The 24,547-nt window shown below is 38.0% G+C and overlaps 2 protein-coding genes across 2 annotated transcripts; both read right to left on the reverse strand.

The window, feature by feature from the left end:
• Window positions 1-5,879: 5,879 nt before the first annotated feature.
• LOC109210025 lies at window positions 5,880-6,495 on the reverse strand. Its single transcript, XM_019373396.1, has 2 exons — window positions 6,219-6,495; window positions 5,880-6,127 (listed from the first exon to the last, which is right to left on the reverse strand). The coding sequence occupies exons 1-2, from the start codon at window positions 6,493-6,495 to the stop codon at window positions 5,880-5,882; spliced, it is 525 nt and encodes a 174-aa protein (XP_019228941.1).
• A 1,112-nt stretch (window positions 6,496-7,607) lies between these two features.
• On the reverse strand, window positions 7,608-15,711 carry LOC109210031 (filament-like plant protein). The gene is made up of 5 exons (XM_019373401.1): window positions 15,389-15,711; window positions 14,843-15,004; window positions 10,059-10,260; window positions 8,592-9,886; window positions 7,608-8,477 (listed from the first exon to the last, which is right to left on the reverse strand). Exons 2-5 carry the CDS (start codon window positions 14,951-14,953, stop codon window positions 8,082-8,084), a joined length of 2,004 nt encoding a protein of 667 aa, XP_019228946.1. The 5' UTR covers window positions 14,954-15,004; window positions 15,389-15,711; the 3' UTR covers window positions 7,608-8,081.
• Window positions 15,712-24,547: the final 8,836 nt, after the last annotated feature.

Here is a 24,547-nt window from a genome sequence, read left to right on the forward strand (position 1 = left end):
AGAGATAAAAGTGGGGTTATCAGGCCATGGCATGATGTTCTCGGGCTATGAAAATGGTGCCTCTGAACAATGACGCCTTTGGACAATTTGGCGATCTTTCAGCCCATGAAATGCAGGATTTAAATAAAGTGGCGATATTTCAGCCGACACAAAATTTAAATGAAGTGGCGATATTTCAGCTAATGCAAGACATATATAAAAATGGCGATCTTTCAGCCGATGCACGATCTAAATGAAGTGGCGATATTTCAGCCGATGCAAGACATAAAAAATGGTGATATTTCAGCCGATGCAGGTTTAAACAAAATGGCGATCTTTCAGCCGTGAAATGCAGATGGAGGTAGAGCTTAACCTCGGAAGGCAGAATAGTAGCCTTATGCAATGCAGAGAATGCAGATGGAGGTAGAGCTTAACCTCAGAAGGCAGAATAGTAGCCTTATGCAATGCAGAGAATGCAGATGGAGGTAGAGCTTAACCTCGGAAGGCAGAATAGTAGCCTTATGCAAAGCAGAGAATGTAGATGGAGACAGAGCTTAGTCTCGAAAGGCAGAAAGTAGCCTTATGCAATGCAGAAAAATGCGAACAGTAGTAAAATTTCTTAGCTGATGTCTTGATAGCTGATGTCTTGATAGCTGATATCTGATAGCTGATTGCGATATTGTGGCTGCTGGGGATATCGGATAGTGGTTGTGAAACGATAATTTCGGGAGTTGTATTCCTGAAAGTACGAGTGTGTAAATGGATTTGCTGATTTGTGACTTGGGTGCCTGCATCCAAAGAAAAATCGTGAGTTTTGTAAAGGGATCGGTTAGTTCGCATTCCCGCTGGCTTCGCTTGACTGGCTCGGCTCTGTTTATGGTGATACTGTAGGTACCCTCGGGGCAGCGTTGTCAAACAAAGCGATTTCAATAATAGGCATGCATGAGTTTTGTTAAAGGTATGATATATGTATATATATTTTAAAAAAAACTTTAGATGAACCAACGACCGCGACGTGGTTCAAAACATTGCGACCTTTCTTGCTACGGAATTTTAAGGGTCCTCCACAAAATTCTGCCCTAGTTTAGTGGATTGCTGCTTCTGACGGCTGCTTGCGGTAAATGGCTGAAATTACTTCGGAATTTTGAGGGTCCTCCTCAAAATTCTGCCCCAGTTTCCAATTGCGAGGGGAAATAAAAATTTTATTGCATTATGACCGAACCCATAAGGCTGCCTACTTATCCCCTCTTAAATGGGAATCAGGTCAGACGTAGTTCAAATTACATAAGGAAATCATAAATGGTTACACATAGTATCGCTTGACTGCATCTGAATTTATTGGTTTTGGCCAAACTTCTCCGTCCATTTCTGCAAGTATGAGGGCTCCTCCTGTCAGAACCCGATGAACCATGTATGGACCTTGCCAGTTAGGGGAGAACTTCCCTTTGGCTTCATCTTGATGTGGAAAAATCTTCTTCAACACCAGCTGCCCAGGTGTAAACCGTCTTGGTCTGACTCTTTTGTTGAAGGCTCTGGTCATTCTGTTCTGGTAAAGTTGACCATGGCAAATCACGTTCATTCTCTTTCCATCTATGAGAGCTCACTGTTCGTAATGACTCTTTACTCATTCTGTATCGTTGATTTTTGCTTCCTGTATGATTCTTAGGGATGGAATTTCTACTTTGACGGGGACGACCGCTTCCGTACCATAAACCAACATATAGGGAGTTGCACCAGTCGATGTGCGGACTGTGGTGCGATACCCTAACAAAGCAAATGAGAGCTTCTCATGCCACTGCTTATGCTTTTCTACCATCTTTCTCAATATCTTCTTGATGTTCTTATTGGCGGCTTCTACAGCTCCGTTCATCTGAGGCATGTAGGCTATGGATTTCTTGTGTTTGATTTTGAAGGCTTCACATATGGCTTTCATCAAATCACTGTTGAGGTTGGAATCGTTGTCAGTAATGACTGATTCTGGGATCCCGAATCGATAAATGATACGGTCACGGACAAAGTCTGCCATGACTTTCTTGGTCACTGCTCTGTAAGATGCTGCTTCAACCCATTTAGTGAAATAATCAATTGCTACTAGGATAAACATGTGCCCATTTGATGCGGCAGGTTCGATTGGTCCGATAACATCCATTCCCCATGTGGCGAACGGCCATGGCGAGCTTGTTGCATTAAGCTCATTTGGAGGCACTTTTATCATGTCTGCATGGATCTGACAGCGGTGGCACTTTCGAACATACTGGATGCAGTCCGTTTCCATAGTCATCCAGAAATAACCTGCCCGGAGTATCTTCTTGGCTAAGACAAAACCATTCATATGTGGACCACATGTCCCAGCATGAATTTCCTCTAGCAGTTTGGATGCTTCCTTTGCATCAACGCACCTTAGCAAACCCAAATCCGGAGTTCTCCTATACAGGATTCCTCCGCTGTGTAATAAATTGTTGGATAATCTTCGCAGAGTGCGCTTCTGAATAGTATTTGCAAGCTCTGGGTATTTTCCTTCGGCCAAAAATTCCTTGATGTCGTAAAACCAAGGCTTTCCGTCTGCTCTTTGACTTGCTTAGTGACTTCTTCCTTGATTTTCAAACTCATGTTTGGTTTGAACTTTCTGAGCTTCTATTTCACTGGCAGACATGCCGGATCAGTCGGTAATTTGTGAGCCACAATGGACGTGCTTAGACCAGTCATGTTGTCATATGACCATGCGAATATGTCCTCATATTCCTTTAGAAATTTTGTATACTCTTGCTTCTCAGATGGTGACAAATGAACGCTGACTCGTGTTTCTTTGATGTTCTATGCGTCTCCTAGATTGACGATCTCCGTCTCGTCCAGGTTGGACTTAGGCCTATTCTAAAAATTCTCAACTCCTTTAACGACTTCTTTCGGTATATCATCTTCCTCTGAATCTGTGTCCGTTTGTCGCGTTGTCTCGTTGCATGTCACAGTCGTTGGTTCATCAAGATAAGTAATAGTAATGCTGTTTGAGTAAAGTAATGAGGGAAAATAATAAGAGAGAGATTTGTAAGAAAATTGAAATACTTTAATAAATTCCATAAGGTTTTTGAACATTGGAGCTCTTTCTTGCTAAAAAAGGAAAATGCGAAAAGAAAATAAACTTTAATAAAGCAAAATAGTGCGTAATGCTTTGTTTAGCCTTGCTACCCCGAGGCACGTCAGGCTCTGGTGGTTCTGACGGTCCAGTTGCTGAGTTGTGATCCTCTGCTCACAGCCTATATGGAAGGGCCTTCCTCCCCCTCCTCCTAAAAAATGGCACAACAGTCCATATCATCATCTTCCAGGTACAAGCTCCTTATCGCTGATAATGCTTCCTCTTCTTCTGACCCATAGATAATCTCGGCTGGTTGAAAAGTCTGCTCTAGACGGGGTNATAATATATAAATAGATAGCCACTATACAAAAAATATACAAAATGGACGGTTACTACACAAAAAATATACAAAATAGATAGTCACTATACAAAAATATACAAAAAAGACCGTTACTATATAAAAAAATATACAAAATAGACTGTCACTATACAAAATAGACTGTTACTATACAAAAAATATACAAAATAGAGTGTCACTATACAAAATAGACTATTACTATACAAAAAATATACAAAATAGAGTGTCACTATACAAAATAGACTGTTACTATACAAAAAATATACAAAATGGACCGTTACTATACAAAAATATACAAAATAGATTGTTATTATACAAAAATATACAAAATAGAGTGTCACTATACAAAATAGACTGTTACTATACAAAAATATACAAAATAGAGTGTCACTATACAAAATAGACTGTTACTATACAAAAATATACAAAACAGACCGTTACTATACAAAAAAATACAAAACAAACCGTTACTATACAAAAAAAATACAAAACAGACCGTTACTATACAAAAAAATATACAAATAGACTGTCACTATACAAAAAATATACAAAATAGAGTGTTACTATACAAAAAATATACAAAATAGACTGTCATTCAATTTCTAGCTAATATTATTAGATCCAGAAGTACAAAATACAATTTAAAAAAGCAAAAAAGGCCTATATCAATATGTTTGGGCCGAAGGCAAAAAAAGGTTGCTCCAGGTAGTTGTCGAACCTACGACCTTCAGGTTAGAAAATAGACACCCTATCCACTAAGCTACAAGCGCTTATGTTGTCATACTCATTCCTTTTGGCTAGTATATTCAATATATTTGGGCCTAATGGCCTTTTTTTGTAAGTGGTATAAAACACGGGCTATTAAAATTTTGAGGAGCTATAGATGGTAGTTTTCTCAAAATTATTGTGTTTGGACATGATTTTCACTTGGAAAAAAATATATTTTTGCTTGTTTAACCTTTTGAGTTTGAAAAAAGTAGTATCTCATTCACATTTTGAGGGAGGCACAACACGTCCTTGATCTTAAATCTACGGCTATAAATGAGTTGGTAATTGCATGTACTTTCAAAATGTCAAAAGATGACCTTCAATAATACCCAAAGATACCCAATAATATTTTATTATATAGAAGAGTAAATTTCATCTATCTGCCATAATATTATAAAGTAAGGAAATACTACCTCATACATCTTTTGCATGACATACAAAAAATCTTTTTAAATTAATATGTTCAGTTGATTTACAAAATTTTGAAATGTCATGTCACTTACAAAACTAACTCCTATTAACATTCAAAATTGTTGCTTTTATTTTCAAAATAATGGCGATGAAAAATTTCAAAATAGTTAGACCTATTTTCAAAATAGGTACATTTCATACGTTTTTTGACCTTTTGAAGATTCTGTCAATGACTATGGTCAAGGCGGTTCTCTAATCTCTATTCCATTCAAAAGGTGAATGGGGTATTATTTTTCTAATAAAAAAGGTTAGTCGTTAAGTGAAATTTACTCCCAAAAAAACAAAAGAGTATAAGTAAGAAAAGCAATCAAGGGTCTTTTGATTCATTGACAAAGTTATGCAGCGATTTTATTTTATTACAACAACAACAAATTCAGTGCAATCCCACATGTGGAGTCTGAGGAAGGTAGTGTGTACGCAAACTTTACCCCTACCTTATGAAGGAAGAGAGATTGTTCCCAATAAACACTCGGCTCAAGAGCAGACAAAGACACAATAAACTAACATTAATAATGGCAAGGAAATAAGATAAAAGAAACAAATAGCACATCATGTAATAGCAGAGAACTAGGAATACGTAGCTATAAAAGAAGTGCGAAAACTACCGGCAATTTTAATGCCACATCGTCTAATCAGTAAGGAACTTGGAATAGAAGAATACAAGACTAGTACTAGTGCTACTACTACTACGACTAGAAGAGACTCTCGACTACCTGTCAACCCACAACTCTAATCCTCGACCTCCACACCTCCCTATCGAGGGTCATGTCCTCGGTAAGCTGAAGTAGAGCCATGTCCTGCCTAATCACCTCTCCTCAGTACTTCCTAGGTCTCCCTCTACCTGTCCTCTAACCCGCTATGGTCAACCTCTCGCATCTCCTCACCGGGGCATCGATGTCTCTCCTCTTCAAATGCCTGAACCATCTCAGCCTCGATTCTCGCAATTTGTCTTCCACAGGGGCCACACCCACCTTGTCCCGAATAACTTCATTCCTAATCTAGTCCTTCCTAGTATGCCCATACATCCATCATAACATCCTCATCTATGCTACTTTCATCTTCTGGGCATGAGATTTCTTGACTGGTTAACACTCGGCTCCATATAACATAGTCGACCTAACTACCACTTTGTAGATCTTACCCTTAAGGCTTGGTGGCACATTCCTATCATACAAAACACACGCAAGCCTCCATTTCATCCACCCCGCTCCAACACGATGCGTAACATCCTCGTCAATCTCCCCTTCCCCTGAATAACGAACCCAAGATATATTTGAAACTGTCTCTCACGGGGATGACTTGTGTATGATGCTTCCCCTCCGCTTCTGTTTCCTGTGTCCCCTCATTGAACTTGCACTCCAAGTATTCAGTTTTTGTTCTACTCAACTTGAAACCATTATACTCCAGGGTCTGCCTCCACAGCTCCAGCCCCGCAGCGTCGTTAACCCCGCAACGCGTCTCATCGATTAGCACAATGTCATCTGCAAAACATACACCATGGCACCTCTCCTTGAATGTGGCACGTCAACACGTCTATCGCCAGGGCAAATAAAAATGGATTAAGAGCTGAACCATGATGTAACCCCTTCATCACAGGAAAATAGTCTGAGTCTCCTCCCATAGTCCTCACCCGAGTCTTCGCTCCATCGTACATATCCTTAATCATCCTAATGTACGCCACCGGAACCCCACTAACCTCCAGACATCTCCATAAAATCTCCCTTGGGACTTTATCGTAAGCTTTTTCTAAATCGATGAACACCATATGCAGGTCCCTCTTCCTCTCCCGATACTGCTCCACCAATCTTCTCACAAGATGAATGGCTTCTGTGGTCGAACGCCCCGGCATGAAACCGAACTGATTCATCACTTGATTATTCAAAGCATATGCTTTTTAGGTCGGTGTTTGCAGGGACGGATTTATGTGGAGGGGGTGGGGTACATGCACCCCATGCTCCCTCCCTAGGCTATATATAAACTATAAAGTACTAATCTTTTCAATTTTGTGGTTAAATATATTTATGGCCACCCATGCTCAATTGATTGACTTGCTTCATTGGTGACAAAGTGCCCCTTTTGTCTCCTTCTTGCCCCCAAGGTCAGGGGTTCGATCCCCATGTTCTTTTTGATTAATTCCTTTTATAATTAATTAATTACTAAATAAATTCTCAACTCCCCATGCCCTTTTCAATTAACAACAAACACATTTTTTACGTCATTTTTATTTTTCTTCTCTTAATCATTCTTTTGAGTACAAAAACTTTGAAATCCCTAAAAACAAAATACTCATGACTCGTCTATCTCGACTCTGAGACTCTCAGTGGATGCAAAGCAGCAAAACGCCATGCTCAATATTAAGCTCCGCTTCTAAAAACTTTTTTGAATAATTGTTTAGTTTGCTATATAGAGCGTGAGATATTTAAAACAGTAAGTAATGATGCTATTATTGACTGTTTTCAAAGTATAAAAACTCGTCAAGTACAATTGTAAAGTGTGATATTTTTTGCGAATATAGTATCAATATAGTTTGCTCGTAAACTTGCCATCACCAAAAAAAAATTATATAATGAAACCAAACATCTATCTTAAAGATAATAGTGCACCCATGGTATTAAAATCTTGGATATGCCTCGGGGGTGTTTGGTATTGTATAAAAACAAAGAGATATGGATATGGAGTTACTATAAAGTTTATAATTTTATCATTTTTAAATACAAATTAAAAAAAGAAAAAAGTAAAGGCTATTTTGGTCTTTTTAGGTGTTATTTCCTCCTAAAACTAGCTCTCGTATAGCTCTCGTATGAGTTATCCCATGTTGGAACCTATATAAAATAATATCAAAATTGTGGTATAAAACTACACCGATATTACTTGCACCAAAAACAAAATACCAACCAAACGTCATATAAAATATTAATGTATTTTATGCAAAAATGAATTTCCTAATTCCTATATCTAAAAGACTCCTTAATTTCTCTTTCAAAATAAAATTGAAGACGAGAAAGAGATTCTTGGTTTGTGCTAATGCCTCATTTCCTGACTACAATTCCACACCTGATCCTCTATCCAAAAGTAAGAGTAGTGTTATTCAAACCCGTGGCCACTTCCCTCATTAACCTCTCCTAGTCCATTTCCATACATACTAACTAGGAGTTACAATCCCATTTTAAGCCAAACTAAACAAACCTGTAAGCTTCTTTTCTCTAGGGGATAGTTATGTTCAAGAAATGGATACAAAAATCTGCTGAGAGGGATTACATAAAAGGAGGGAGAACAGCCAAAGCAGATCTAACGCCATTTGAAACTTCTGAACACTTTTCATAACTATTGAAGCAAACAGTATGCTTATCAAACAGAATTTGATCAGCCATGCAACTTTTTACCAATCGATGTCCCGTAAATTATATTCCAGCTTCTAAACATTCTTCCCTCTAGTTATTTATCGTCATTAACTTTTAGCGTTGAGAGTCCGCTCTTACTCCGAGAGAACAATTTCCCAAAACCATTTTTGCTTTTGGCAGTGGTCGCCTGAGTAGTGGATGAAGATGAAGATGAAGATGCTGATGATTCCCCTTCATTTCCATTCATTGAATGACTCGCATTCTCTTCCTCGACCTTGGAAGGATCAGAATTGCGTTTAGGGGTAAATGTCTCGTTTACGTGCAATTTCCATAGTTCTCCAGCTTTAGCAACAACTGATTCTCCCCCAGGAAGATTTGCAGTGTCTATCAGGAAATCTTCCAGAGTGGCTAGGGACTGTAGCTGTTTTCCAAGGGATGCAATTGTTTTCTGGCATTCTGCAAGCTTGTCAGCAGCCACTGCTAAATCCTCCTGCAAATGAGAAAGTTCACATTCCATTATTTGTTTTCATCTTCTCTCTTCACATCCATGTGTATAAACACTGGAATGATAAAAAACACAAGATAGGTTGACACAAAGAGCTACCTGTTTTATTTTCACTTCACCATTTGAACCAGAAGTTTGCTGAAGTTCAACTTCCTGGGCTTTTTTCTGGAGCTCATTTTCCAATTCACGACACTTAGCTTCCATGTCTGATGACAAGGATTGTTCTCTTTCAATCTCTGTCTTCAAAGAAGCAATATTTGCAGACATAGTCCGTGCTTCTACCTCCATGCCGAAGAGTTGAAACTCAAGCAACTCTTTTGACTCATTCACCGCATCTAGCTCCTTCTGCAGCTCTTCCAATCTGGTTTCACTTTCCTTAAGCTGCACAGAGGACACCTTAAGGGCATCTTGACACTCGCTTAATGCATTCTCCAGTTCAGCTTTCTCTGCTTCTATCTTCTCCAGCTTTTGTTCTAATTCAGTCACCCTTTGTGAAATGGAATCATATTCTGCTGCCAAAGGGTTCTCGACATTGGGTGAGTCATGAGGAACAGCATCAGATGTAATTGAAGGTGTCTTATTAGCAGTTTCGGATAATGCAGCAAGCCGTTCCATCTCCAAGAAGTCATCCATCATATCAATTTCAATAGAACAGGCAGCAAGAGTTTTATGCGTGGCCTTTTCATTCTTAAATTGATCAAGCTCAGCAATGAGTGCCGAAGCCCATGAATTAGAGCAACTTGGTTCATATTCATTTGTTTCCAGTTTAGTCATCTTAAGGCCATCGTTATCGACTGTATTTAACCGCTCTCCGCTGTCAGACTGACTATCAGTGACAGACTCTACATAGTAAGATGAAACAGCAGAGGAACGTTGATCACTAAATGGGGATGCTTTGCGCGCCATGGCCTGAAGCTTTCGACACTCAGCTTCAAGCTTGGTCACCTTTTTTATGCTTTCTAGGTGCTGCTTGCTGGCGGATTCTGCTGCTTGAGTGCTCAAATCCCTCTCGATGGTCCTAGTTTCCAACTCCTCCGAACAAGAGTGAAGCTCAATTTTGAGAGCTGTATTCTCCTTCTCTAGACAATCAAGCCTGACAAGGATATCAGGATCAGTAGAAGTAGGAGATTCAGCTTTGCAAGTCTCTACTTGTGACTGGAGCTTAAGTAGCTGGTTTTCAAGTGCAGCTTTTTCAGATTCCCATTCATTTTTCTCTGCAACAGCTTCTTGAATTCGTTTCTCTTGCTCATCCCTAGCTTGTCTCAACTGCCTGACACATTCCTTTAGTGCACCATCAAGATGGCTGACACGAACTTCCAAAGACAAGTTCTGCTGCACAGCTGCATCTAGTTGTTGCTTTACAACTGCAACTTCACTTTCTGCCTTTTCCCAACCTACCAAATACAGGATATTAAGAGACCAAAAAATCATAAGGTGATGGAAGAAGTATATGTCCAGATAAATGTTTCTGCATGTAATTCACATACAAAAAAAGGGGTGTATGCGAAGAGACAAATTCTTATAATGCAATTGCAGCTCTGGAAGAAAAGGAGTGGAAGAAGATACCTGCAATAGCTTCTTCAGCTACTTTAGCATGCTGCTTAACTAAGTCTTCTTTGGCACTAACATTAACAAGAGCAGCTGATAACTTCTCTGTCAAACTTCTCAAGCTTTCCTTGGCTTCATCATCAATAGTTGCAGCTTTTGAGGTTATCTCTGGTGACTGCTTGTCATGGTCAGGAAATTCTTTCAGTGCATCCTGCTCCAACTAAAGAAAATAGAATAGGTGATCATTTTTTACGAAAAAGGATATATTATACAACAGCTAAAGGAGATCATTTTTTATGAAAAAGGATATATTATACAACAGCTAAAAATGATAAAGGTTTTCTTTAAAAATTGTTTTGTTAAGTAATGAACTAAATTGCATTGAGTTGGTCATCTGGCAGCTATAGTCACTAAGGAAACTATTGAATGGTTTTCGATACGAGGCAAATGACCCTAGAAAGAAGATTTTCCCAGCAAAGCACTATGATCATCCTTGCACTCATTTTGAAACATCTAACCTCACCAAAAAGCATATTCCAATGACTACTGTAAGAAACATCACTTACGAAAGTTTTTGGCACTTTCTTTCTAAGCCAAGGTCTTCCAGCATCTGTTATCATCTAAGCTGGGCAACCAATCTTTATACTGGGAAAGCATATTGAGGCACCAAACTAGACGTCAATTTTCAGTCACTATAATCTTTAGCTGCACATATCAAATACTGCTCAAGTTTCCTCCGCAATTTGTATTCACCATTACAGGAGATGCTAGTTGCATATAGATAAACTGTCTGGCGCTCAATTACTATGATCTGACATACTCAATCTTATCACAATAATCTCTTTTATGTTGCTTTTGGCCCCATAGATCTGAAATTCATTAATTGACTACAATTTTCGATTGCACGACTTACAACAACAACTACAAACCCAGTGTAATCCCACCGGTGGGGTTTTGGGAGGTTAATGTGTATGCAGACCTTACCCCTACCTTGTAAAGGTTGAGAGGTTGTTTCTGATAGACCCTCAGCTCAAGGAACAGTGAAAAGGAAGAAACAAACAATAACAACAACAAGAAATAACAAAGACACAACGTGTAATAACAAAGATCTAGAAGCATTTGTGGGCAATTACAAAGAAGAAAGACTGCTTGTGGATTCGATGGGTCCATTCCTACTACATAAAGAACAGGAGCATTGACACCATGCATATACCTAAGAGTGCAGCTTGGGTAGTAAGGAAGATTATTGAGCAAAGGAAGTTTATATTGAATCTACCAACTCTACAAGGCAATGTGCAAGAAAGACTGGAGTCCTTACGGAGCACAAGTGGTAAATTCAGTATCAAGAAGCTATATAACTTGCAAACTCCTCAGGGTCAGAAGGTATACTGGAAAAGTCTGATTTTACATCCTCATATACATCCTAGACACAAATTCAATATGTGGCTGGCCATTCAAAGGAGACTACCAACAGTGGATTGACTGCAGAAAATAGGCATTCAAGTAGCTCAAGTGTGTGTATTCTGTGGTCAGGAAGAAGAGATATTTGAACATCTATTCTTTGAATGCTCCTACACAAGTGTTGTCTGGAAGAGATTGCTAAACTGGATGGGAATCCAAAGACAGATTCAAACTTGGGAGGAGGAACGGCAATGGGTGACTTATCATGCTAGGAAGAAGAAAGGAATTGGCAACATTATTGTAGCAGTGTTTGGCATGCTGCTGCACAGTTTATGGAGGGACAGGAATTCGATCAGATTTCAAAATGGAAGCACCTCAGCAGAGCAGATATGCCGAGAGATCACTTCATATGTTCATATCAAAAGCCATATACACAGCAATTGGCAGGAACATATGGAAGCTCTAAACAGATATCCATAGTTAGGCTACTAGAGTAATCCTGTATTCATGTTTATTTCAGTATCATATAGTGAGCACATGTATAGGATATGAACACATATAGCTGACTAGTATAGTTATATAGGGAGACATCTCTGAAATGTTGGAGTCAAGTATAGTCTAAGAAGAGAAAAGGAACTGGTCAGCAGGTCCTACTATGTAGAGAACAATTTTGATAAATGAAAATGTTAGTTTATCGGGGGAAAAAAAAGGATCTAGAAAGATTAATCTGTCAGGAAACGATTACAGCAACGAGAAAAAATTAATAAAGGAAAAAAAGAAGAATATCAAGATAATCAAAAGTATGCCACCAAAGATCAAGAGACCAACTTATCAAATTGCAGTTTTCATATCTGTGTTTTGTGCTCTGAGCAACTTCCAAATTGTACTTCACATCCCAGTGTTTAAGGTTTATCACAACTTTAGTCCCTAGATTTACAAGTTGAAGCACTTCAGGAACTTTTGGTTTTTTCTTATGAAGGAAAAGAAAAGGAAAAAGAAGACTAAGCCTAACAAAACACACTATATCGAGATTATTTATGAGATATATACAGATGTAAAAAGTAGTATGTCTCCAACTGAAAGGAATTTCTGTTCTAGCATGGAGAATAGATTGCTTTTAAAGAGATCTATTTTGCACTGGTACAGAAAACACATGTACTAATAGTTTATGTAACGAGCAGTCCATATGAAATCTACTCGTTTTACCTTTGATGGCCTCTTGTAACACGAGTAGACAAAGAAGGATCATTTGCCTGAAGTTGAAAATAAAGGCTTATATACATCTCTAAAAGGGTTGTGATTTGGTCCAAAGTCATTCAGCTATATCTCTAAGTCCTTCCATTTACGTCAAAGAGCATCAGGCTTACAATAGGAAGGCGTCCACCATTCATTGTACCAATATGACACTTTTGTTGAGGAAATAATAGTTTCATTTGCTGTAACCTACAAATAAATGACCACTTGGATCTTGGCTTGGGTCTGGTCGGTCGCGAGAAGTTAATGATAGTTCCCCCTGGTTTGAGCCCAGAACTATTCTTGTATAGTTTTTCCCTTGAGTTGCAGCACTTGCCAGGAATCAGTGCCTCATTTTTTAGTAGCAATAAATGATGATTATTTCTCTTTCTTCAGATCCCTTGAAATTATCAACCTTTTTACAACTATTTTGCAGTCTCCCCGATGTAAAAAGTAAGGTAGTTCAGGAATATGACCTTAGCATTTATTTGTTATTCTGAATCACTTCTTTCTTTGCTTCTTTCTTTATTTTTTCTTTTTACATTTGAAAGGTCCTACATTTATCAATAAAGAAAAATTACTACAGCCTCCCTTTTTTACTTATTATCTTCTTAAAAAGGGCATTTCCATTATAATATGTAACTAAAGAATGAAATGATTCCTGGAAAAGGCAAATCCAGAAAAGGGGAAGCCAAAAAATCTTTTGAGAAATAGCAACTGTATCAAGATTCACATTAATAAAAAAGGATCAACCTACTACAATGAAGAAAATAAATTGAATGTAAGAAAAAATCTATATATGTTTTAACTCAATGTATTACAATGAATTAAAAGTTCTAAGTGTTCTAATCTAATCTTTCTCCATCCACAAATAATGATTAAACATGTAACAAGTAAACAACTAGCAAAGTTGTGATACATAGCATACCACCAGTTGATTCATCAAAAACCTCCTGCCAATATTCAGGAAGTACTGAATGCCCCCCAGAAACTAGTGCAGGAGCCTCAGTAGGTCTTTCCCACTGACTTTTCCCAGAACTTCCGTTATAATAGTATAAAGCACCACTTGCAGGGTCCCTTAATAAAACCTTAAACTCTTAAGAAGAGTACCTCAGAATCATTAAACAGCACATTAGAGGATACCAATTTATATTTAATAGATATCATAAATCCCTTCTATGAGGAATTTATAGTGTTCTTGTTAGAGTCATGGAAGTTGATCTCAGCCCAACCACTGGTAATAAATAAGAGTAAGGGAGGACAAGGAAGAAAAATTCTAGCTCAGTTCAAATGTAGAAATTGGATAAACCAAGATGAAGGAAAGTTCTTTAGATGAAGACAGGCAGCCTGGTGGTTTAGCAATTTGGTGGGCCATCAATTCTACAGGCAGTCTGATAGTCATTTCTACAATTAAAATTGTATGATAATCCGCTAGCATTTCTATACTATATTTATCAGAAGCTGCTATCCAGTCCAATGGATTTTCCTCTTTTCTTCCCTTATTCTAAGTAAGAAGATAAAGCTAGCCTTCCCATCTAAAATGCATATTATGCTTACAGTTGATGACACTTTGTCAACATTCAAATTATCATTCCAAAACTTCGTGTTTGAAATGTAAGGAAGAAACCATTTCACACGACCACATTAACATCAGGCTTTACTTTTACCTGCAAATTACATCCAAATGAATGCAACAGAAGTATTGATGCAGGCCTAAGGTATCAGAGAATGCACATACATGAAATAACATAGTATTCTCTTACAATTCATGCTCTTTTCCTGAGCCATTTTGGGAGTTGCAAGAACTAAAAAGTTACCACATATACTCAGAAAGCATGAAAACTATATTCCCAATTGATTACCAATAGTCAAAGCCTGATAACGATCAACAAAGTACCAACAAAGATCCAAAGATTTCATATATCGGAACTTGTATATATGCAAGTATAACTAAAATGCAGCACTTGCACGCGAACAATTATCAACCATGTGAAAATGTTTAAATCAACCATTATCAATCTAAAATTGAAGGTGCAAGTGAAGATTAAACGTGAGATTTTGGAAAAAAACAGCAGCTTATGATTTCAAGCATTTGATATCAGATTATTCCGTATCAGCACAATTACATGAAAGATCAATGAAACATCTTTCTCTTTTTTGCCTTTTACCTGCTCATCAGAGTATCTCTCTGAATGCGAAGACAATGAACCAGAACTCTCCGCTTCACCAGGGCTCTTATCGGAAGGTTTCCTCTTCCACAACCATTTCCTCTTTTCCATCACAATAACCAATAGTATTAATCTACTAAAACCTCATAGCACAATATCCACCTGCATAATATAATTGACACCATCAATCAATAACATCAACACACACCATTTGAAAAATGACCCACATAAACTAAATGCTCTTTCTTATTCACATTAACCTCCATCCGAAATGCCAATATATCTATGTCAAAGAGACTTGGCTTAGCACCACTCAACTAGCCATCTAACAAAAAATTAAGCATTTTGAATTCAAGATAGGGAAAAGAAAAAGAACCAAACTTTGGAAAGTATCAATAGCAGACCAAAGTTATAATCTTTGGCATAGAAATGTGACCTTAACTTAAAAAAAAAATCAAGAAAAAAAAAAGATCCAATGCTAGCCCATTTCAGTTTATTGTCTCCAAGACTAAGTATGAAACCAACAAAAAGATAAAATGCACATACATTAGTGTAAACCCATAAAATCTGAAGAGGCAGATTTCAAGAATTAGCCTTTTCTGGGGATTCAAGATTTCAGATTTTGCTAGTCAAAGATGTGTGGACTGTCAGAGAAAAAGAATTGAGAGACAACAACTCAAATGATATAGGGAAGTACTAGTATTATCCAAAGCCCAGAAGCAACAAGTCTCTATTCATTCAAATTTTGTCCATTTTTTTTTCTTTTTTAATTGGTTCTAATTTTATCTAAAATGGTTTTCTCTCTGGGTTTGAAATGAAGCCGAGATTTTGAAATATCAATGGTGGACCCAGCGAGGAGCGCATGTGATATGCTGAAATGGAATGACTTTTTTCAGATCACTTTTTCTGCTTTCTTATTAGTAATGCTTTTCTGTTTTTTATTTTTTTTCTTTTTGATTTGTTTTGGGGTGCGGTAATCTCTACTGGAGAAAATTATTTATTTTTTTACTAATTGTTTGAAAATTTAAGCTCAATATTCAATTCCCGCGCATGACAGATTAATTCACTATCGACAAGTGCGGTACTTATTTTATTAACGGCAAAATACATAAAGACCCTACTAAACTTATCCAAAAAATATGTTTGAACATTTTAACTAAACGAGTGTTCTTTTACCTTTTTTAATCAGAGGCGGATCCAGGATTTGAGGCTTATGGGTTCCTACCATAATTTCAAATTAATATGCAATAATAACTGGGTTCACAGTCAGATTTTTACCAATATTTAGTGAATTTCTTAATATAAATACAGGGTTTACGCAAAAGTTACTGGGTTCCCGGGAACCCGTAGTCTATGCACTAGGTCCGCCCTTGCTTTTAATACATTGCAAGTGAATTTTGTTCCACCCTCCATGACTTCTTATCCGATGAGGGTTTTTAAGTGGTCTCCTTACTTTAGAGCTAACGTAGAATCATCAATAGTTCCAATCTGGATTTCTCTACAAGTTGATCGCTGAGGAAAAATATATGATGGGCAACTATCTCCTGCGGTTCGGAGAGGACTCAGCTGTTAGTTAGTACCCCTTTGGTTTCGGGGTGGACCTTTTCACTCTATTTTATTATAAATGCGACCAAACGAGTATGAGCCATGATGTTTCTGCTGATGCCACGTCACTAATGAACTCAAACCATTTTAGTGATCCGGTCCATTACTTAAAAACCCACCCAATTAAAACACCGGTCCGCTATTTTTTATTTTTCCTTAGGCTGAATTACCAGACCTCTTTTCTCTCTAAACAAAACGAGAAAAAGGTTGATGAACTCAATGTCGATTTTTCCCAAAATCTCGTAGATTAGAGTGTAGATACTGATGATCGTAGGCTTCTCTTATAGGTTCTTGTTTTCTTCAATTTCTTGTCGATTTTGAAGTGAAAAAAAATATTTACGGACGTTTTTCTTATTTACTGATTTTAGTTCGAAGAAATAGCTTTTGAGCTCGTTATACTAAGGACAACAGTATCCTATCTACTACAAAGGAGGTATTATGACATAAACTTTGATATTAATGTTGACAGATTTTCGTATTTTGAGTTTTTAGACTATGTGAAAGAAAATTGGTATAATTGTGAAACATGTGACATTTATGTGAGACCACACAATTCTAGCGCTTTGATAAAAAATTTAACTGATAGGGATATTATGGGTATTGTGCCTCTATTGAAAAATGGGGATATATTTGAAGTGTATGTGTCCCACTCTGTTGATGAAGCATTAGTGGTCCCTCCAGCTATTGAATATGTAAGCCATGTGTGTGGGGAATCTAGTGTGTCTTTTGATAAGGGATAAATTAAAGTGTTGGGGGGCAATGAAGGTGTAGGTTTGAAGAACCACAAAATAGTGTCCCTGCTGCTGATAATGTGCCTGGTGGGGATGAGGGTGGTCCTTCTAATCTTGATGATACTCCATTAGTTGAAACTGATGTAGAAAGCAGTGACCATATGACCGATTTAGAAATTGAAGAGTTGTTTGAGGAAGAGGAAGAAGAATATGGTAGTAATGTTGATAAGGAGTATAGGAGTTTAAGAGAAGAGAAGAAAAAGGTGCAGAAGGAAGAGAAAAGAGAAAGAGGTTGAAACTAGACATGCCAAGTTAGGTAAAAAGGGTCCATATGTAGGATATGATGAGTATGCAGCTATGAAGAAGACATCTTTAGATGGTAAGATTGTTGTAGATGAGCCATATTATCCCTCAGATGAAGTTGCTAGTTTTGAAACAGATCCTGATGAAACTGCTTATGATGAAGGTGAAGATGAAGTCCAACAGCCAGTAAGAGCAAGAAGAAAGCAGCAAAATAGGGTTATCTTTGATCCTAGTTGTAAGTTAATTATTTGCGAAACTGGCCTTTATTTTGAGAGTGTTAGACAATTTAGAGAAGCACTTACTAAGTATGCAGTTGATGAACACATAGAGTTAGATAAGTATGTTAATGAACCAACAAGGGTGAGAGTAAAGTGTTGTGCTGGTTGTCCATGGCTCTTATTTGCTAGTTATGATTCTAGGACAAAAAGATGTTATAGTGAAGAACTATAATCCACTTCACAAGTGCAACGGTACTACCAAAGAAACGGCTCTTTCTCTCTCTAGAAATTTCTCTCTAATGGCTATTACCCATATCTGTGATTGTTCTTCACGCGTCACCCCATGGACCTTCCGGCGTGTTCTTCCGACCATACCACAAATCAACCTCAGACTTATGTTATCCCTAGAGAATCTACTGAAATTCGTCACTCCTATGCCACTAGGGTGACGGATTCACCAAGCTCTTCTGCGATTCGCCAAAAGCAGGTAATGGTGAAAGCTAGGTAGACAACACACAACGGCATGGCGGTAGTGATCTTTAAAACAAGAGATTACCATGGCATCATGGCGGCTCAATTTAAAAGGACAATTGTTGGTCGATTTCTGAAGACCCGCTCCCAAATTGATGCAATTAGGTCAAGATTCTCTGAAAAATTTCCCTTTGAAGGGGTCTACGAAAATTGGAGTTTATGATAACTCCAATGTGTTTCTCAGTTTCACTAATGATGAAGATTACAATTTTGTTCTGTATAAGCGGGTGATTGAAATTGAAGGTTTGCAAATGTGGTTGCAGAAGTGGACTCCAAATTTTAAGCCTGAAGAAGACCTACCAATAGTTCCTGTCTGGGACCTACTGCCTGGATTACCATTTCATATGCATAACTGGTCTTATGTCAAACAAATTCTTGAAGAAGTAGGGACTCCATTGGATCTTGATGTGGCAACCAAAACTATGAACAGACCTAGTATGGCAAAGGTAAGGGTGGAAATAAATTTACTCAAACCTTTCATCACCAATGTTTGGGTTGGAGATGAAGATGATGATTCGCCTCTTAAAGAATTCGTTCAACGCACTGAATACGAAAACATACCAAAATTCTACAAACATTGTAGGAAATTGGGACACTATCTCATCAACTACCGAATCCTTGAAAAGAAAAAGCTGGAAGAAAAGAAGGAAGAGGAACGAAAGAGTAACATGGAAAAGGATCAAGTTGAGCCACCTGTGAAACATAACAATGAAAAGCAGATAACTATTGAGCAGCCACAACCAAGAAGAGGCAGAGCAAATCAAGTAAGTAAACAGGATCATAAGCACAAGAGGAAGGGTCAAAGTGAACCACATAAAGGTTGGTATAAACCAACTGGAGCAATATTTGGAATTGACAAACCTCTACCAAATAATAAATGGAAGAGTAAGAAGGACAAAATAACAAACAACAATGATAAGAATTCCAAGGAAGATGGTGTGGCACTTGAAAATGTCTCCAAGAAATTGGAAGCTATAAAAGGCACATCAGCAGCAAAAGAAACATCACAGAAGCCTAAGGAGGGATCTAATAGTACACAAGGAAACTCTGGTATTCAAGAGGCTACAGCAGGAAAGACTTTGAGCACCTACAAAGGAACTAAAACTATTGTCACTGATCCCAATCAGCTCAGGGTTGATATATATGCAGATGATTGGAAAATGGCTGGAAGTAAAAAATCAAAAAAGAAGATAGGTGAAGGGGCATCAAGCAAACAGAAAGAAAATTCAAGCCAACAAAAGATGCAGAAAATTTTGGTACAAAATGCCACTATCACACAGAACAGTTTTGATGAGTTCGTGCATGAAGAAAATGTTTAAACACCTAACAGACAAACTAACAAGATGAAGCAAAGAGCAAAGAAAGAGTGATAGTGAACAAGATGACAATAGTGTTGATGAATGGGCAGATGAAACTTCATTAGAGGAAGAGGACACATCTGAAGAGTCATCTGATGAACAAGATGGGCAACTGGCACAAACATTTGGGGGATCACTCTCTCATAAGGATGACCTCCAAAAGAAAATAGAAGAAAATGAAATTAAAGAAGGAACATCCACAATAAAATTTCCTAATGGAGGAACAAATCAGAAAATGAGAGATTCTCCAATTACAAGGGGCCAAAACTGGATTTACAAAAAAAAAACTCAGACTCCTATCAATAATTAAGGTCCTCAATTGGAATATTAAGGGTATGAAGTCTCAGGCAGCTACTGAGAGATTGAAGTATTTGATTAAGGAGCACAAAGTTTCTCCTGTAGTTATACAAGAACCTTTTATCAAAGAAAGTAAGATTGAAAGTTATAAGAACATTTTGGGAATGCAAGAATGCTTTACAAACTCTAGCAACAAGGATTGAATTTTCTGGAGTAGTACGTTGAATTGCAACGTATATGCAAGTGATGATCAAATGGTCACTTGTAAAATTTCTGACAATCATGGAAACATTGTATATTGTTTGTCAGTTGTTTATGCTAAAGCAAGAACTGATGGGAGAGAAAATTTATAGGGTTATATGAGATCTTTTCCCTCGATTATTAATTCTCCATGGGCTATTTACGGGGATTTTAATAGCTTATTATTGGCGGAAGAAAAATTGGGAGGTAAAGCTCACTGTCGATGCCCCTTTTTTCTCGCGAAATCGGGTTTACGACATTTGGGCAGACAACTCTTTTCCTTTTGGGAATTGGGTTTGAGATTTAGAAGAGTCGCCACCTAATGATTAAGTGCATTAGGACACTAAGAAGGAAATGAAAAGAAGAAGAACCAGAGAATGGGTAAGGGCTTGAAATTATCTCGGGGGGAAGGTGTTAGGCACCTCCCAAGATCCACTAGTGTGGTTCCCGACCATGCTATAATTGTGACTTCACATAATCAAGTAAGCAATTAAGGGCTCAAGTAGGAGGGATTCGCATACAACATTGCAAATAAATTAAAACTTGGGGAAAGGTCAATAAGGCATAAATTTTATGAAAGATTTAGACAATTTAAAAGAGATAGACGAAAGCAAGTAAAAAGGGAGGGGGTCCTAGGTTTATGATTAATATGGATCACGTCAATGAAATACCCAGTAATCACTCCTCAAAGAGGGGCTACATGAGGTATTATCGCATCGGTCATCATATCCATATCTACCCTTTCCCACCCCATTAAGGTATTAAACGCGGAATGGTCTCGTTTTCCTATTGCATGCTACTACTCGTCCCAAACCTATCAGCCCCGGAGGCATTTGGGACTACTAGTCCTAAAGGGAAGGTAGATTTGGCTTTTGTGGAATTTCAAAAGGATAAAAGTATAGGCGACAAGCAAAAACACATAAACAGTTAGGGGAAACAAATAGCAATTAAGGCTCACACAGGCCTCCTCACTTAAAAGAGCAAATATAGCATGACTTCAAGTACTGGTTAGGTCTTTAATTAAACTTACGTAAAGGGGGTGGCTGATTTATTACATATTTTCAGATAAAAAGTCCGAATTAGGCCTGCCTGCTGGTTGTAATTGTTAAAGACTGGTATAATCAACTGATTACCTAATGGTTTGCCTAGGTGAAACCTATAGGCATGATATCTAACAAGGTCAAACATACTGATTTTAAAGAAGATTACTGACTTTAGAAATAAATCAATTCTGCGGATGTTAACAACATTATTACTGGTTTTAGACTTTGCGGATGAATCAGATTTAAACGATTGCTCCTACATACATGAATTCTAAGCGTTATTGATTTTAAAACGGTTATGTAAGTGCAGGAATCCTATGAGCATGGTATCTAGGATGCAATTGATTATTCTTTAACCTATGGATTGTTTGCCTAATGACATGTGTATGTGCAGAAGTGCAGAAAACTTATAATCATGATTTCTATATGCAGAAGTGCAAAAACTTATAGACATGATTTCTAATGAAATGCATAACTTATAGACATGATTTCTAATGCAGTAGTGAAACAACTTATAGGCAGGATTTCTAATGCAGTAATGAAACAACTTATACGCAGGATTTCTGATGCAGTAATGAAACAACTTATAGGCAGGATTTCTAATGCAGTTATGAAGCAACTTATTGGCAGGATTTCTAATGCAGTAATGAAACAACTTATAGGTAGGATTTCTATATGTAGATGCATAAACTTATAGGCAGGATTTCTATATGAGATGCATAAGCGAAAAACAGGCTGTGATTGCAGAAATAAATACCTAAAGCATGATGTCTACCCACATGCATAACATGAGTGACCCTCCCCATTTACTATACACCCCCATAAGTTATTACAAATTATTACAACCCGAATGAATCAAGAAAAATAAAAAATTACATCAGAAATTAAAGTTCCAACCAAGGAGAGCCTAATTCAGACTCCTAGTCTGAAACATGAGATAAAACAACTTCCAAAGATCAGATTTCCAAAGCCTTTCTCATCCTTGGGTGTGTCAAAGTTCCAAGGAGCTTCATGAACTCCAGGTAGTGCTCACACCCAATTACATTTGCAGGATCAGATTATAGTGCAGTGTGGAAGGGCCAGCCCTCAAATGTCCAAGTTCAGAGGGAACTCAAGGTACCTAAGGCAAGGCTCATAGGAGGGGGGGGGGAGAACTTAGAGTCTAAGAATAAGTGTAAGTGCAATAGAGGGGAATTAGGGAAAGCCATGACAAAACTAGTGGTCATGCCCAGCAATTAGGATGCTGGCACACCCCTGACCAGCCTGTCAGCTTGAGTTTGGGAGTTAGGACCTATTGAAGGTCAGGTTCAGACCTGGGCAGCAATTTGGATGCTGCCAGGCCATGAACTTTAACTCAGCACACATAGGGGAATGGGGGTACGGGGATTTTATAGCAAGCAGTAAACATAAAAGAAAGAACATGCTTAATACAGAGTATAAACAACAAAGTAAACCAGAACATGGCAACCGTAAAGTAAACACATAGGGAAGGAGCTGAAATTAAATTGGGACATATCAGTTTTAGGGAAAATAGGTAAGTAAAACAGCAGCCTTGAAAAGCCAAATTGCAAAGCAGTACAAAAAGTCTCAGCAGAGAGTAGAGAGTTTGAAAATAAGTATTGTGATTGGAAATTCAAAGTTCTAGAGTTGTAAAGCTTTCAAAGCTTAAAACTAAAAGCCTGTCAATGCAGAAGGGTCGAGCCCTTTTTATAGTGTAGCAAATAAGCAAGAAAAAGGTAAGGAAATATCATTGTGATCAGTCTCCCTTTAGTTAAGGGATTCTGATTTCAAACGGGCAAAACAAATATGGAAAGGGATTTAAAAAATATTTTCCTAGTAGTATAATAAAGGTTAAGTACATAGAAGCTATTTAAGGCAACAAACTAATAGTACACGGTTTGTAAAAAAGGGAAAGGGAATCAAACAGTAAAAATTAAAAATTCAGACCTTTACTCGAATGAATCAAGTCAAGAAAAAGGGGTAAAGAAAGGTTCAATTAAGGAAAACCAGTAACAATCAAGTGAACACAATTAAAGGAATCCGGAATCAATCAGTAGCTGGCAAAGCCTTTTTTGAAAGAAGAGTTCTCATATATAAACACGCAAACATGTAAATCAAGAAGAGACTGTCAAGTTATTTGAAAGAGAATTTTAATCAAAGAGAAGTTCAGAAACATGGGCAAAAGATACAGGTTCGACCTGCAGACTCATGGTGAGTCTGAGAGTCCAGGGTCCCAATGTGGAACCCTGACTTGAACACAAAACATAAATCGTCAAAAGGAAACCCCCAAATCCTAGGGTTTCACGATTGACCCAGACATGGAGGTGAGAAAACAAGCCATTTGTTTTATATGAGAACATGCTTGAACGACAGAGGAAGAAAAATTATGGAGAACATACTTGAGGAAACTCAGAACCTAAACGAGTTCAGAAGAAGGAAATAATACAACTTGAACACAAGTAGGTGAAACATGTAAGGACATAAACAGAGTCATAAAATCAAATAACTTTAACGGTAGGCACATATAGTAGAAGAGTAGTGAAAACATAGCAGAGATTAACAAGAGTAGAAAAGAAGAGGTAAAAGACAATACATGCATAAAAGAAATCATACGAACAAGGCATAAACAAACACACATAAAGCAAAGAAGAAAAAGAATCAGAAAGATTTTTTCAAAAATTCTTGCAGAAACCCTAAAAATCAGAGAGGAACTATTTTTGACAATACTTTTGGGGAAAACACTCTAGATGGCAAGAAAAGCATAGACATAGTACAGATCTAAACAAATAATGGTGAAAGAACCTCGAATGGTTTAGGGTTTCAAAGAAACCCTAGAAATGAGAAAGGCTTGGAGACAGGTCCGATCTTGAGTCGGAGAGGTCAAGAATCAGGCTCCCGAGTCTCGAATGTGCCGGAGCATGGCCGGAGAAGCCATGGAATCAAAGGTCGGAGAAGATCGGAGGGAGAAACATCTAAGTCATCTTTCCAGACCTTGAACACCCAAGGTCTAATGGTGGAAAGGGTGGGTAGAGCCCATCCATGGCCTGGGAAGCCATGGATTCCGGTGAAAATCCGGTGAAAGAAGGTGGGAGGAGGCTAGGGTCTCGGAGAGTTGTTGAGAGGACTTGAGAGTGTTTTGGGGTTTCAGGGCGGCGGGTCCGGTGAGAATGAGAGGGATTAGGGTAGGTTGTTAGGTTAATTAAGGAAGGGTGGATTCTGACCGTTGATCTCGAGTGATCAACGGTCCAGATTTAAGTAGGTAGGTGGGGAACGGGTTGGCTCCAAATCGGAACTGGGCTGGTTTAATTGGGCAGAATTGGGTTGATTAGGGGCTAAAATTGAAACAAAAATGGGGTTGTAATTGAAATGGAAATGGGGC

This window comes from Nicotiana attenuata, unplaced genomic scaffold (assembly GCF_001879085.1).
Source record: "Nicotiana attenuata strain UT unplaced genomic scaffold, NIATTr2, whole genome shotgun sequence".
NCBI lineage: Eukaryota > Viridiplantae > Streptophyta > Magnoliopsida > Solanales > Solanaceae > Nicotiana > Nicotiana attenuata.

Excerpts from the sequence above, each read along its gene's own strand:
- LOC109210031 (XM_019373401.1), bottom strand. The coding sequence starts at position 14,953 with ATGGAAAAGAGGAAATGGTTGTGGAAGAGGAAACCTTCCGATAAGAGC. Across the intron at positions 10,261-14,842 it reads AGAGATACTCTGATGAGCAG|TTGGAGCAGGATGCACTGAA; the intron begins GTAAAAGGCAAA and ends TATTTTCTTTAG. Across the intron at positions 9,887-10,058 it reads AGCTGAAGAAGCTATTGCAG|GTTGGGAAAAGGCAGAAAGT; the intron begins GTATCTTCTTCC and ends TGTATTTGGTAG.
- LOC109210025 (XM_019373396.1), bottom strand. The coding sequence starts at position 6,495 with ATGCCGGGGCGTTCGACCACAGAAGCCATTCATCTTGTGAGAAGATTG. Across the intron at positions 6,128-6,218 it reads GATGAAGGGGTTACATCATG|ATGACATTGTGCTAATCGAT; the intron begins GTTCAGCTCTTA and ends TATGTTTTGCAG.